This window comes from Microtus pennsylvanicus, chromosome 3 (assembly GCF_037038515.1).
Source record: "Microtus pennsylvanicus isolate mMicPen1 chromosome 3, mMicPen1.hap1, whole genome shotgun sequence".
NCBI classification, from domain to species: domain Eukaryota; kingdom Metazoa; phylum Chordata; class Mammalia; order Rodentia; family Cricetidae; genus Microtus; species Microtus pennsylvanicus.
The window spans coordinates 139,310,849-139,326,836 of NC_134581.1; the positions used below are offsets into that span (position 1 = coordinate 139,310,849).

General features: G+C 49.5%; 1 protein-coding gene across 4 annotated transcripts in view; it reads left to right on the forward strand.

Moving 5' to 3' along the window:
* Tbc1d2 (TBC1 domain family member 2) overlaps positions 1-15,988 on the forward strand; it is a 49,103-nt gene that overhangs the window by 15,312 nt on the left and 17,803 nt on the right. For 3 of the 4 annotated variants that reach the window (XM_075967262.1, XM_075967261.1, XM_075967263.1), the window contains 2 exons: positions 4,906-5,039; positions 6,318-6,514. In XM_075967262.1, the coding sequence (XP_075823377.1) occupies positions 4,906-5,039; positions 6,318-6,514 (331 nt within the window). Of the gene's footprint in view, positions 1-2,881; positions 2,963-4,905; positions 5,040-6,317; positions 6,515-15,988 lie in introns of those variants that run through there. The other variant, XM_075967264.1, reaches the window with a different exon arrangement.

Consider the following 15,988-nt stretch of genomic DNA (forward strand, 5'->3'; position numbering starts at 1 on the left):
GCCAATCCTTTTAGAACAGAGCCGAGTTAGGTACTCATTGCTTCTCATTGCTATGACCAAATCCCTAACTAACGTCAAGGAAGCAGGGCTTGTTCTGGTTTAAGAACAGGTAGGCATGGAGGCGGGAGCCAGGCACACTGCATTCATAGTCAGGAAGCAGACACAAATGAGTGGTAGTGTTCATCTCCTTTCCTCCTTTTTATTCCTTCTGGAACCCTCCTTGTCCATTGATGCTGCCCACCCCATTCTAGGTGGGTCATCTCCCTTCTGGAAACACCCTCACAGGCGCATGAAGAGGTGCATTTCCATGGTGAGTCAGATCTAGTAAAGCAGACAATGAGGGTCAGCCACGCCAGGAGCCAGCGTACACAGAGAGTAATCTAAATTGCTCCAAGCAAAGTCGATGGGTTGATGGCAGAGAGATGCTCCCTTCAGGGACTGCAGCCACCTGGACAGTGGTAAAAGGTAGAGAGCACCTGTCCCAGAGAGATACCAGCCAGGACCAAAAAGGTCCTTTCCTGCCTTAAAGTTGGGGTTTTCTTGCCCTCCCACGCCCAAGGACCACTGGTCACAAGCCCTGTGACACGCTGGGGAAGCTTAATTCCTGACAACAGGAAGTGTGGACAGCAGTGACCGTCACCCCACTCAGCCAGTGCCTCTGGCTGTGGCGTGTGTCCCTCGGTCGCTCTCCAACTTTTGTGGCTTGTGACCTGTGAGACCCCTGCATAGCAGCAGTTAGCACACACTAATCTCCATCATGGTGGTTGCTGGTCTTTCCAGCACGCCCACTGCACTGTGAGTTTCTGATAGGGGGAGTAAGAACCAAGAAGGGAAATGACCAGCCTGAGAAGTCAGGGGTCTTTTGTAACAGAGTTTTAATAATGACCAAATGCCACCATCTGGTTATTAGCATCGTAATGCTGACCTTAGTCTAATTGATGACTGTATTCTTTATCAATCCATGAAAAGAAAATCGCATTCTCTTTTTTTGTGAACCCATCTATTTAAAACAAGCAGACTGAATCTTCTTTCACCACTGAGTTTCCCTCTGGTGAGATGGTGACGGTGTCTGCTGCCAAGCCCAATGACCCGAGTTCTGTCTCTGGAACACACGTGGTGGAGGGCGAGAACTCTCTCCCACAAGTGTTCTCTGACCTCCCTACATGTGCTGTGGCAGATGTATATGTGCATGTTCACACACACACACAAATAAAGTGAAATGGCTTTTCTTTGAAGAGTCTAACAAGGTTGATAACTTCTAGCTAGGTCATGAAAGGGAGAAAATTAAAGTCACTAAAGTTAGGAACAACAACAACAAAGGGTCATTACTGCCAACGTTATAGAGATAAAAAGGATTACTAGGGCCAGGCATGGTGATTGGGAGGACCCAGCACTCAGGAGGTTGAGACAGGAAGACTCTGAGTTCAAGGTCAGCTTGGGGTACTTACTGAGTCCCTGTCAAAAAATACACAGGGTCCATGAGATAAATTTGAAATCTTAGATGAAATGGACAAATTCCTAAAAACACAGATTGCTGGGACTGACTGAGAAAGAACTCAAAATCTGAGTAGATCTAACAACTAGAGCCTGCAGGGATGGGGTGGCTTCTCCAGGAAGTTCTGCCGATAACCAAAGAGAGGTGCTGCACTCCCTTGGGGGGTGGCCTTTGCTGAGGCACTAGTCTGATCTGTGCACCCACTTTTCTTTTCACCCCATTCTAGTTTCCACTACTAGGCTCAGTCCTTTATTTCTTCTGGGACTGTGTTTTCCGCTTCTCCAGCATCTGAGCAGATTTGTGGAATGAGGGTTTTCCAGAGTGACTTGTCTATCATATTTCTCAAAGTATGTGTCTCACACGGGTGACTCAACAGAGCCAGGGGCTCGTGCAGGTCTATCTTATCCTCTTGTCTGACTACCCCCCATCCTCCTAACCCCTGCTGCTCCTTAGTAAATGCCCTCCGGGTGCAGTATCACCCAAAATGGTAACAGGTCATAGTGAAAACTAGTGGTCTGTTATAGCTCATAACAAATTTCTGGGGTTCACAGAAAATCTTAATCCTCACTAGGTGGGGTAACTCTTAACGTTTTTCTCTTTGTTTTCTTTCTCTTTTAGGAAAAGAGTCACCATATCAAATCCATTTCACTTTTTCCTATCATTTATTTAAGGCAGGAAATGTTGGTGGATACTCCATGATAGTAAGAATTTTCAGTAAGACTGGGCCAAGAGAAATGTGGGGTTGGGGATGTGGCTCAGTTAGTAGAGAGAGCCCTTGTCCCTCAGGCTCACTGAAGCTCTGCGTTTGATCCCTAGCACCCACAGCAGAAGGATGAGAAGTCCAAAGTCGCCCTACCACACAGTAAACCTGTGATGCCTGAGGTGCAGTCTGAGATGCCTGAGACCCTGCCTCAAAAATAAATGATAGTAACAATGGAAAGAGCTAGAGAAGTGGTTCAGTGGTATAGTGCTTGCTGGAGAAACCTCAGATCCCTGGCACCTGTCCCTAACTTGAGCACTGGGGAAGCAGAGAGAGGAAGCTGTGTGGGGCTCACTGGCCAGCTCTGGGTTCAGTGAGACACCCTGTGTCAAAAAAAAAAAGTAGATAGTGAATGAAGAAAATGCCCACTGTCCCAGTGTTCACCGGGGCCTGCACACAAATGTGGTGGGGGAGGGGCTGAGTTTAACTTTTTTTTCTGAATGGCGAAAGGATTTTAACTGTAAGATCACTGTGGACTCACAAATAGAAACATTCAAAACACGGTTCGGTCACTCAGGCACCAGATTCTTCCCCATCGTTTGCATCGACATTGAAACAGATCTCGGGGAATTTCAAAGGGCAGTGATTAAGTCTGTCTGCCTTCAGAACCATCCTAGAACTCCACTAGGAAGCACGGATGCTCTGCGGCTGGCTTTCAGACACCATCACCCTCCCTGCCACACGCCGTGGCTGCCCTCCCTGGACAGGTGTGCCTCCCGTGGCCTATTTATTTTTGTAGCACCTAGGATGTTTCTTCTTGCATAGCCTGAGTTTTATTTACTTATTTATTTATTTGTTTGTTTGTTTATTTAGGGTTTTTTCAAGACAGGGTTTCTCTGTAGCTTTGGTTCCTGTCCTAAAACTTGCTCTTATAGACCAGGCTGGCCTCAAACTCACAGAGATCCACCTGCCTCTGCCTCCCGAGTGCTGGGATTAAAGGCGTGCACCACCACCGCCCGGCTGTATAGCCTGAGTTTTAAACAATTCACTTAGGGAGCACTTTTTCTCGCCCTTACTATTGATTTCAGAATTGATGAGCTTTTATCTCTTTGCCAGGAAAAATAAACACCTGAGCTCCCTCTTCATCTGGTAGACTGTGGATTTTGCTATATTCAGTACTCTTAGGCCGGTCTTTGGTGCTACCTGGTTCCTTTCTATAAACTGCACAAGGGTTAAGTCTGGACTCAGGAATGGGGCCTCAGCCTCAACAAGCTATTGGCTGAAGCTGGCCTGGGCATGAGTGTATTAAGTCCCTTGGAAGCCGTGAGTCAGTGAAACCTGCAAGCCTGGGTGGGTCTGGGTCCAGGAAGAGAGCAAAAGCAGAAAGCTGCCAGGAAATGCTTACAACATGCCTCAGCAGATCCGAGCTGGGAACCACTGATGGCCTTTGGGCCATAGGATTTGGGGAAGTTAGGTTGACAAGTGCATTCAACATTCGTTCGATAAACGTGAAGCAATTTCTTATTACAGTCACTGCTCTAAGTCTACGAGCAAGCAGAATGACAGGTGCGGACACCGCTCCAGACACGGGGTTGGGGCTGCAGGAACCATGCCTGTGAGAAACGCAGTGTTCATTGCACTTGTGAACTGGCAGCAGCTGGGGTTACCTGTACAAGACAGAGCCATCAGTAATTCCAGCATCAGTGGGGGGAAGAGGCTCATGAGGCCCCACCCCTAGCCGAGGAGCTATTGGCAGCTGGTGACTGTTGTGTGTGTGTGGGGGGTCATTTTCTTCAGGGTTATGGCCAACAGTAGGTTCTTCATGCTCAAGCTGGCAACAAGCTGGCAACAGTCATTGGACTCGGTAGGAAGGGCATATGTTGGGGGGTACTGAGGAATAGGGGAGGATGGGGTAGATACATTGTAGGGAGCTGGGGAAATGGCTCAATGGTTAAGAGCACTTGTTCTTGTAAGAGGATCACCTGGGTTCAGTTTCCAGCACTGAAACCATCTGTAACTCCATTGCTAAGAGATCTGATTCCCTCTTCTGGCCTCCACAGACACCAGGAATGCACATGGTTCACAGACATATATGATGGTTTGAAAGAAAATGACCCCCCCAAAGGGAGTGGCACTATTAGGAGGTGTGCTCTAGCTGGAGTAGGTGTGGCCTTGTTGGAGGAAGTGTATCACTGTGGAGGCGGACTTTGAGGTCTTATATATATATGCTCAAACCGCATCCAGTATCTTAGACTACTTCCTGTTGCCTGCAAGTCAAGATGTAGGACTTTGAGCTAACTCTCCAGCACCATGTCTGCCTGCATGCCATACCATGATGGTAATGGACTAAACCTCTGAACGTAAGCCACCCCAATTAAATATTTTCCTTTATAAGAGTTGCCATAGTCATGATGTCTCTTCACAGCAATAAAAACCCTAAGACAGCCATACATGCGAGCAAAACACTCATAAAATAAAATAAATCTAGAAAGAATACACATTATGTATGTGTGAAATTAACCAAGAATAAAAGGGTGTGGGAGTGTAGTGTGGCAGGGGATAAATGAGAAGGGTGAGGGGTTGGAGCTGGAGGGGGGGCAGGTGCGTCACACAGGATGCTGAGAGTGGAGACAATCTGGGTGGTTGGAGACATGCTGGTGAGGTCAGAGCGAGAGGTTGCCAGCCTCATGCTCCTCGCTTCTCCTTCCAGAAACACTATGCACAATATCCGGGGCAACAAGCAGGCCCAAGCCATAGGCCATGGACCACTAATGGAAGAGTCTTCACAGGGTGTGGAGCCTCAAGGTGGTGAGCAGTCCTCGACCTCTGACCCCAGCACTCCAGGTGAGCTCTGGCCTGTCTCCTCCCTGCCTGCAAGAGCATATGTGTGTGGCTCATGCAAAACACGCTTACTGGAATTCTTCTAGTTAGGTGGAAGGCTGAGAAACACGAGGTCAACATGCTGATGATTGGGATCTAGTCAAGGCTCTCTCTTCCAGGCTTGTCGACTGTGTGCTCTGTCTTCCAGGTGGCTGAGACTGTCATCTTCATCTTCCTCTCATCTTCATCCCCTGTCATGGGGCTCTGCCCTCGTGCCTTCAACTCAATTACTTAAGTCCCTGCTGTCACACAGGGGACTGGAGCTTCTTCCTGGGGCTATAGGAAACACAAACGTTCAGTCCTTAACAGGGTGTGTTGTGTGACAGACTTTTCCTGTGGAGTTGTAACACACACACACACACACACACACACACGACTATTAACCCCAGAAAGGGAACCCATGACAGACTAAAATAATAATTCCACTGAAGTCCTAATTGGCAGAACCAGTGGGTTTGGGGTTACTAACAGGGTTATGAACGGCCGGGGAGGGGGGCAGTATTTAAAAGGGTCAGGAATGAATCAGAAAAGCAACCACATCACCCAAAAGTGCCCAGCACAGGTACAGACTCCCGAAAGCTGCAACCCGGAGCTCCCTGCACACCTTGCAGGCAGATGGGCAATCTGTGCAGTCGGCTTGATCGGTCTCCTCCCCAGCAGTAGTTTACCCAGTTTTACACTACTGGGGATGGGGCTTCCAGAGTCTTCCAAGTGTCTCTTCTCCAAATGAGTTACCTTTTTTTACATTTTGAATCTTACGAGTCTCCCTTCCCTCTGGAGAGAAGTGTCAAAGACGAAGGCCTCCAGCGTTCTCCTGGGCCTCCAGAGGATTGGCTTGTTTCCACCATGAGACAGGGTCTCATGTATCCCAGGCCTTTAACTTGCTCCATAGCTGAGGGTGACCTTGAACTTCTGATCTGCTGCTTCTGCCTCTGTACTGGGATACAGGCGCACACCACCACACCAGGTTCAAGTGTGTTTTATTGTAGTAAAATACACATAACAAAACTTACCGTTTGACTACTTTCCATCACACCACACTGTTAATGACTGCTGCTGCCATCTTTCCCACAGAATTCCTAGTAACGATTCATAAATAAAGCAAAGAGTATTCCCCCCCGCCTTTCTAATCCATAGGGAAAGAGCAGGAAGGTGTCATTGTGTGGGTGAGGCACCTGTAGGTGGATGGACCATTCCATTGTTTCTGCCCATTCTGACATCTGTGTTTTTCATCTTGAGCAGGAAAAGAGCCGGAGGAGCCTCCCAAGCCTACACCCAGGTCCTCTCTGCCCTCAAGTCCCATACAGAAGCCTAAGCGACAAAGCAACACTTTCCCATTCTTTTCTGATGGACTGGCTCGGAGCCGCACGGCCCAGGAAAAGGTGGCGGCCTTGGAACAGCAGGTGCTGATGCTCACGGAAGAGCTGAAGTCACAGAAGGTGAGCCCCAGCCCCTTCCTGGGAACCCCATTGTGCCCCCGGCTTCTGAGCCTTGCTGAGAACTGTGCAGTACATCAACCCAACCCAACATGGCTCGTATGTGGTCTTCAGAGGACAACTGTGGGGGTCAGAGGTGCCTCATTGTCAGTCACTCAGAGACATGCTGTCACACAAACTAGGTGATAGGTGGCCCCCAAAGGCACGGGTCTCTGGGGGCTTTCTTTAATAATTGATTTTGGATGCCTCTTAGAGAAACTTGGGCGGTCTGATCCAACACAAAAGCAAGGCAGTGTCTGGGAAGTGCTGTCAAGATGGGAGAGATCCCAGGGAGGGTGGATGTTTAGAACCTGGTGATGTGTATCGAGACCCGAGGGACTGACCCGGGACTGAGAACGCTGGCAGTGCGTGGCAGAGAACAGTGGCTGGAAAGGTGACTTAGTTTTCACATGAGTTCACCGTAGCAGACAGAAAGGAGATGGATAAGGGGCCATTGTGGAGCACACAGGGCTTATGCCCAGAGGCGTTAACATTCAGAGGGCTTCAACTCAAAACAAGTCAGGTTTTTATGGGTAAAGGCTGTTCTCTGACGTGGTGAGCGGCAGGGGTAGGGGCAGGGGCGTGGGGGAGCTGCAGCGCTAGGCAGGTGCCTCTCTCCAGCATCATGAAAGTAAAGCTCTCACAGCTGTTATCACAAAGCCCAGGTAGGGCCTTGGTGGGCTTCTGTGCCCCTGTGAGGAAAGCAGAAGTTTGTGTTTGAGCTCTGGCCGCCCAGAGCACTTCCAGCTTCCTTCCCTGGTCCCTGTCTGCCCAGGACTCCATCTGGGGTGGGGCATGTGGTCTGTGCTGCGTAGTCTTCACTCCCTTCTGTGACTCTGCTTGTGCTCTCTGCCCACTTTGGGGAGAGGCAGTTGAGAGAGGCTCTCTCTCCTACCTAATGTTGCCCCTTCACAACAGGCCAGGCCTGACACAATTCGCAAAGCAGATGGTGATTGGAGGGGCTTCTTCCATTGGTGTGTTTTCACCTCAGGCCCATAGTGCACACACATAGTGTGCCGCTGTCCGGGAAGGACAGAGTGAAGGTCATAGGCTCAGCCCATCCGGGACTTGCATTGCATCACAGAGCTATTGGGCAAATGAACACTCAGGCATGCACTTGCTGCATATGATATATCCTATAAGAACACAGCAGCGATGTGTGAGCTCAGGTCTCCCCTGAGCCCCGTGATCTGTTGTATAAGTGTGTCCAGTTGAACTGTACTGTGTGTCGGATCCCCAGATTCATGTCACTGAAGCTCCTCAGCCAAACTTGGAAGAAAAAAGAAAAGAAACCATGATTGTAAACACTGTGTGTCCTGTTACCGCATGTCGCTTCTTCCTAGAATATATGGATAGCCCGCCCTTTACCTGGTCTTCCTTTCTAAGGCATAACAAATGGCCAGAGGAACTCACAAAGCCCTTGGAGACCCATGCACCTCTGGAGTCTCCCTGCCTTCCATAAACAAAGATAAGACTCTTAGGGGCCTTTAAGGGTTGCCAGGCTATGAATACCCATTCAAAGGAGAAGGTCATGGGGAAGTGGTCTGGGTCTTTCAAAATGTAGACTTTTACGGGGCAATTTCCCAGGAAGCCTTCAGTTTGTTGGGACAGACGGTTGGGAGGAAAGGGCTTGTGGTTCACCCGTTGACTTTTAGCCCAAGTGCACATTACTGCTCCCAGCCTGTCTGATGCGTGCATGGCAGCCTAGCGGTGACTCCCAGCACAGGCCCACATTCTGACTGTGACGTGTCTGTTAACTTCCCAGCCCGTCTCCTCTTGGTAAGTGGAGGTATGGCCATTCTGGCTGGAGAGGTCCCGGTCTGGACCCCAGGTCAATGTCTGGCACCCCACAGTGCACCACAGCTGCCAGTGTCCCCTCCCTTGGGCTCTGAGGAGAGATGCTCATCTCAGGCCCTCGGGGTCTGTTGCACTTTGCCTTTCTGTCACTGTGGTAAACACCATGACCAAAAGCAACTTGAGGAGAAAAGGGTTTAATTTGTCTTACATATTGCAGTCAGTCAGTCATCAAGGGAAGGCATGGCAGGGACGCAAGGCAGAGCTTAAAGTAGAGAACACGAAGGACACCGCAGAGCCACTTGCTGGTTTATCCCCAGTGGTTTTCTCAGCCACTTGTTTTGAATGCGGTCTAGGCTCACAAGCTTCACAGGTCCATCTGATCTGGGCAGTTCTAAAATTGAAGTTGTGTTCCCCAATGGCCAGGTTTGTGTCAAGCTGACAGTGGAAGCTCACTGTGACAGAACCCATCAGGAGGAAAGTGGCTCCTGGCTTTCCCAGGGCAGCACCTCTGAGACACTTTCCTGTGTTTGGTAGGAAAGTGTGCTAGCTTCAGGAGAAATGGCAACATGTCTAAGTTTAGCCGTGCAAGTAGACCAGTGGTTCTCAGCCTGTGGGTTGTAACCCCTTTGGGGACTGAACAACCCTTCCACAAGGGTCACCTAAGAGCACCCCAAAATATTTATAAATATATTACAGATATTTATGATTTATAACAGTAGCAAAATTACAATTATGAGATAGCAACAAAAATTATGTTATGTTTGGGGATCACCACTGAAAGACCCTCAGAGAGGACATTTCTTCTCTGATGAAGACCCCAGAACCAGGACACTCCGAGACCAGGCCACAGGATACAATTAGCAAGAGGTTTATTGAGTAAACACAGGTGCCTGCGGGTGGCAAAGTCTTTCGGAGGACTTGCGCACCTGCCAACTGGAGGGCGAGCTTTTTATAGGGGAGAGCAAAAAGCAAGTTTACAGAAGCAAAAGCGTGGTTATCGGTCGATCAGAATGAGGCGGGGGCATGAATGGTTTCCTCTCTCAGCATGGATGCCTGGCCTATCTTATAGATATCCTGTTTTGCAGTCAACCTGCTTTGTTGATGTCCTATCTTATTGATAGGAAGCCTTGCAGTCTTCCTATCTCATAGACATCCTGCTCTCTCAAGCACATGGGATGTTCTTACGAGAGCAGGCTGGCTGCTGATCCGGAGAATATTTTTAAAGCAAACAGGACGTTCCCCCGGGAGCATGCTAGCTGCGGGTTTTGAGGAGGGGGTCTGTAGGGTCTTTCATGGTCCTCTCTGAGGGTCTTTCAACCACAATGTGAGGAGCTATGTTAAAGGGTCACGGCGTTAGGAAGGCCGAGAACAACTGAAGTAGATGAACATCAGTGGCTTCAGAAGCCCTGTGAGGATTTACCTCAAATTTTATGCTGTGGGAAACATGCTGGGACCAAACCCAGCCCTTGAAGACTCTGCCATCCTTCTGGGAAGAGAAAATAAGGTGTGCTCATTGCCCGTGTTGCGTGGTCCTAGCACAGGGCAGTCTGAGCGCCAGCTATAGCTCTTAACCATGGATGCCCTCCTGAACAGAAAACGGAAGGTCTGAAGTCTGAGACCTCTCCAAACCAAGCTTCCCAGGGCCCAAACCAGGCCTCAGAGTCTGATCTTTACCACTGAGGAGTCCTTTCGCTGGGCCTAGAGGTCGCTTGCAGTCTGCAGGCCTGGAATGCTGCCCACAGCCAAAACTACCCCCTCCCTTATTTCCCAGTCCCATGGCCTAGCATCAGACACAAATGCCAGGGGTGCTCTTGGAACACGTCAGTGCACTCTCAGTGCTTCCCCGTGTCAGTAAGTCCACAGGGACTCTGGTACCCATTAAGCCATCATCCCATTATCCATCTGGACAATCCCATGCTGGCCCTATAGAGGTTTAGACTCCAGGAGACAGCTCCAGGTAGCAAGCTGACCGGGTGCCTCAGGCCCCTGAGCTGAGAGTCACACCCAGTTTGAAAGATGTCCGCCCTGGCAGATGGCTGGTGTTGGCCATCTGTCAGCTGCTGGGAAGGTTGGACCCCAGTGGGCCCACTTAGGCTCACTCAGGAGATCTTGGCTGTTTGTTTAGATGGGGGCAGACCTTCAGCCCTCTCCTCTGGCCAGAAACTTCAGAGTACTGCAGACAGGGCCTGGCCCTTGACTTGGAGGGAAGGTGGGAGGCACTCTGGCTGAAGCAACTTGAGGAAAGGCTTTTGACACTTCTTTCTTTAATTCTTGAGGCAGCTCTTCAGGGAACTGAGATCTTTATCACCAACCTGATTAGGAGAAAGTTGATACTCTGTGAAGTGGCCAGCCCAAAGCCACCCTGTTAGAATGACCCCCCTTGGATCTGTTAGCCTAAGGCAGGTTGCTTTATGAAGAAAAGGGTTGTTGTGTCTCAAGGGTCCCCTGATTGCTGGGGTTACAAGTATATACAACCACATAGCTTATTGTAGGCAAGCACACTACCAGCTTGAGCTGTCAGGCTGAGGTGTCATACCTGGGGTGGCCTTGCTGGCAGAGTTCTGAGGCGATTCGGGGCATCCCATGGCAGGAGACAGGGAGTTATGTGTGTGCCCTTTGGTCTTCACCAGCAGGACTGAGTTGTGGGGACTCCACCATCATGACCTCTCGGTGACCCCAGAGGCCCAAGGACCATTTCCTCCCTCTTAGAAGCTTCCAGTGGGACCACAGATCAATACGTGAAGCTAGACACACTCACGCCACACAGAGCCTGAGGCCTGTGCTGACTCCCAGCCCCTCTCCTGAGCGTCACTTAGCAATGTACATATTGGCGCTCTAGGGAATAAAGGCTGGTTTGAAAGGATGACTTACTGGCTTTTAGAAATGAAAATAAAACAGCTCATGGCCAGGTATGAAAACCTGAGATGGGCCAGACGACAGTTGGGTTGAGAAGTATCACTCAGTCAGCCTTTCTGCTTCCTCCAGCTGGCCCTCAGTACACCTTCTGACCTTGGAAACCACCTGGCCGTTCCTCCGCAGGGGCCCAGGGTGCTGGGAATTGTGCCTCATCCATCCTTGTGTTCCTGACATGTCACATGTGGATGCTGCTAACCAGTCTCTGTCAAGGAGGGCTCCACAGCCTCCTAAGGACACAGCAGCTTCAAAACTGTGATGTTGGATTGGGGTGTAGCCCATGCTGGTGGAGTTCAGGCTAACATGAAACAGGCCTGGTAGCACACCCTTATAATCTTAGCACTCAGGAGATAAAGGCCAGACAATCAGATGTTCAAGGCTGTCTTTAGTCACACAGCAAATTCCTGAGGCTCCGTGAGAGCGTGTCCCCAACGTGATGAACGGCAAACTTCCCTAGCATTTCTCTGTGGTATATGTGTGGGGAGCGAAGCCCATTTCCACGGGATGCCCACAAGCCTGGCGTGCAGCTTATATACTTGGCTCTTACTGACTATTACCAGACCTGTCCATCTCTGTCCACTCTCCGGCCCTCGCTGGTTCTGCTCTCATTGTGTGCCTGTCTAGGCTCATCTGCTAGAGTCCTCCCAGGTGTGTCCACATCGTAACTTCTTAGCAGGTGAGAGTTTGAGCCGTTTGTGCCAAGCTAATCAGTGCTGGTTCTAAGTGGTAGTTTTATTATTCTTTTCCAAATCATCAAAAATTTGCATAAGAAGCATGAAGCCTTTGGTCAGGAAAAAACCATGTGCCTTTTAAACCACTGCACTGTGGTGCTGGGGCTGGAGCCCATGCCCATGCTAGGTGGGCCCTCCAGTGCTGTCATCTGCATTTTTAAGAGCGTTTGTTCATTATGAACTTGAATGGTTATTTTTTATTTTTTAAAAAATATTACATTAAAATGGTTCAATTACTGCATCTTTTGGCACCCCCAATTTTGTAGTTAAAAAAATGATAAATAGCATGACCAATGGGGGGTATGGCTTAGTGGCAGAGCATCTACAAGGCCCCGGGTTCTAGGCCCAGCACCACAAAAAAACAAGCAAAAAAGTACCATAAAATCACAGTCTGGTTTTAGGTTTGTTTTGTTTTATTTTGGTTGGTTGGGATCTCCCTGTCAGTGTTCCCCAGTGCCAGGACCTTAGATGCATGCTGCCACGTGGCATCCGTTAGCCATTTTGAAGTATTCAGGCCTGCAATGATGTATACGCTCATATTGTACAACAGATCAGCCACTTAACAGCTGCGCTCCTGCTCCCCGTCCTGGGGACCACACTCTGCTCGGCTCTGTGAGTCTGAGCATTCTAGTTTACCCCCTGACCTGCAGAATCGCAGCTCGTTAGTGCACCACCCTCACAGCTGCAGTCAGAGCTGACAAGGTAGTTCAGTGCATAAAAGCACTTGCCACAAAGCCCAATGACCTGAGTTCAATCCCAGGAACTGGAGGAAGAAGAGAACCAACTCCCATCCATGAAGGGGCACACATGGGCATTCACATATACACAAATGCAATTAATAACTAAACATTAAGTTTTTGTTTTGTTTTGTTTTTCGAGACAGGGTTTCTCTGTGCAACTACTCTGGCTGTCCTGGAACTCACTCTGTAGTTTGAGGCTGGCCTTGAACTCACAGAGATCTGCCTGTCTCAGCCTCCCAAGTGCTGGGATTAAAGATGTATGCCACTACCAACTGGCTACTATAAAATTTTTTAATATTAAAAGTTTTAAATATTAAATATTAAATTTTTTTGGTTTTTCGAGACAGGGTTTCTCTGTGGCTTTGGAGCCTGTCCTGGAACTAGCTCTGTAGACCAGGCTGGTCTCGAACTCACAGAGATCCGCCTGCCTCTGCCTCCCGAGTGCTGGGATTAAAGGCATGCGCTACCATCGCCCGGCTAAATATTAAAAATTTAAAAAGCTTTTGTAATTAATAAAACATCCCTGTGTTGATGTATATCAAGGTTCCTTCTTTTTAAGGTTGAATAATATTCCTTTTCATGTCTACAACACATTTTGTTTATATAGTCATTCACTGGTGATAGATACCCTTTGACTGTGTTGTAGTAATGAGTTCTCGCTGTAGCTGGCCTCAAATTTCTGATCCTTCTGCCTCCACCTCCCAAAAGCTGGCATGGCAGGTGTGCCCCACCACCCTTTGCTCTTGGTTACCTTGACTGATATTGCTGTTTATGGGCTGTTTCCATTTCAAAGAGAAATGGAAAGAAAGTGTTCTGCTTCAGAACCTGTGTGCTAAGGGCATGGAGAAGCCAGGACTCCTGAATTGAGACTTGGAGTCCCCTGCTCGAGCCTGCTTTAGTCTTAGCTTTTCTCTGGGGCTTCAGTCTCTATGTGCCAGCATGGTGGCTGGGCAGGAGGTCCACGGGGTCTCTCTGGCTTCCAGGTTTTCCATATCTTTGCATTTCCTGTGGGTCTGTGCCCTCTTCCCAGGCTCCTTTCTCCCAAGCATGACTTGTGTAGGGATGGAGTGGGGTGGTGGTTGGGGCTTCAGGCTGGAAGCCTAATGAGAATCAGCGAAAGAAGGCACTCGCTGGCTGTAAAGAGCTGGCTTCCAGACCCTCTGAAGGAGGGGAAGATGTTTGCCTGCTTCTGGTCCAGAGCAAGACTCAGCTATGGTATCTGGGCCTGTTTTTACCCAGCAGTGACCCAGGGCCATCTCCATGTTTCAGCTGGACCCTTGAGCCACAGGAATGTTAATCTCTCACCCAGGAAGCTGTGTCTCCATTCTGGGACATTCCAGACATAGTGGTCTGGTGTGCAGTCACGCCTCCACCCTCACCTTCTGGCCACTCCCAAGAGCTCCCAAGGCTCTGAATCTTCTCTTTTTGCTCCCCAGACCTTTGCTTGGGCTGTCTTTTGAGCTTTTGCTGGGGGCCCAGCCTGGAAAGGCTCCCTTGCCCTCACCGCCTGTGTGCTGTTGGCCATCTCTGACCCTCTTCGTTCCTCAGGACTCTGAATTGCTTTGTCATGCTGTCCTGTGTAAGGACCTCTTCCGTCCCTCATCTCCACTCCAGGCAGAAGCCACTGTGCCCAACCAAATGCCTTTGCCCCCCACAGTGGGCAAACCATCCCACTACAGTGGTCCATCCATATTCCCAGTCCTTGGAGGTGGGAACAGTGACCTATCCCTTTCTGAACTGCAGCACCTGGCATGATGGTGTGGGGTTAGTTCTTGAATGTGGAAGCCTGAGGCAGGAGGATCATGAGTTTGAAGCCAGCCTAAGCTGATTGTGAAGCCCCATCTCAAAAGCAATCAAGAGCTGGGGAAGAGATTGTCAGTAGACCCGAGGTGGTCTTGTCAGCTGCTCTGTCATGGTCTCTGGAGCTTCTCCCAGATGGAGTCATGCTAAGTAATTAGTTCCATCCAGCTGATTCACGTACTGAACTGCTGCAGCTTGGACACAGTTGAAGTGTCACTAAGAGAATGTGTGTTCCAAGTGCACCAGCAGGGTCAGGATAGTGGCCTGTGGGGCTTCCCCACACCTGGCTGCTGGACCGCCTGGCTTCTGAAATTCCGATTCTGGCCCTGGATCAATTCATTCCTTGCTTTGGGCACGGCAAACCTGAGTCCTGGGGAGGTTAGAGTACTCCGTCCCAGTGACGCACTGCAGACCTGGAGGGCCAAAGGGAGAAAGGCCAGTGCGATTTCCCAGCTATCCAGCATTTACTTCCTGTACCGGCCTTGCAGGTACTGTTTATCATTGCTGGGCTGAAGGCTAGACTCAAAGAGATTGAGTCTGCTTGGTGAGCGTCCTCCAGTCCTGGCTTTTTCCTCCAAACCGGTCTCAGCTTGCTTGGAAGTGGCTATTGGGATACTGTATTACTCTTCTAGTGGCTGTAACAAAACTTGACAAAAGCAACTTCAAGAAAGAAGGGTTATGTTATTTTAATGCCCCGTTCAAAGTTACTGCAGAGAAGTCCTGGCAACAGGGACTTCTTATCACACTGCACCCACTTAGAGGGACAAATGCGGTGCTCAGCTCCCTTCCTCCTTTTCTCCTTTGTATTCAGCCCAGAACTCCAGCCCATAAAAAAGGTGCCACCCACATTTAAACTGGGTCTCCCCACCTCAGTTAACCTCTAATCTAGAAACTGGTTCACAGACACGCCCAGATGTGTGTCTCCATGGTGATTCTAAATCCCATCAAGTTGACAGTCATGTGAGCCACCACAGATGCTGTCTTGAAGATTCTGAGGCTTGCACTACCATAACAAGAAGGGCTGTCACATAGTCTTTAGTAATATGTGAGACAAGTGAGGGGGGGGGGGAGTCATACCTGTGTGCCACACACCTGCACCCCAACTTTATCACTAAGCTTGGGCTTTGGGTCTGGATGTCTTAGGAATAAACTCTCCTTTCCTGGACTTCAGTTTGTTCTTCTCTAAAATAGACTTGTGGAAGCAGAGTGTGGGTTCAGCCCCTGGAACAGAGAAAACTCAGGATGCCATAGCCTAAAGCAAGTTCAGAATTTCTTTTTTTATTTTGCACTGAAGAATCCAGACAATCAAGTCCAAGCTGGTGGAGGTGGGCAGCTCTGCTATCCTCAGCATGGACTCTGGGGTCTGGTGGCCATTCCCTTCCAGTTCCTTCCAAGAAGGAAAGGGAACAGGACCCATAGAACTTGTTTCTAGTGGTCTCCAGGGGACCCAGAAGCTG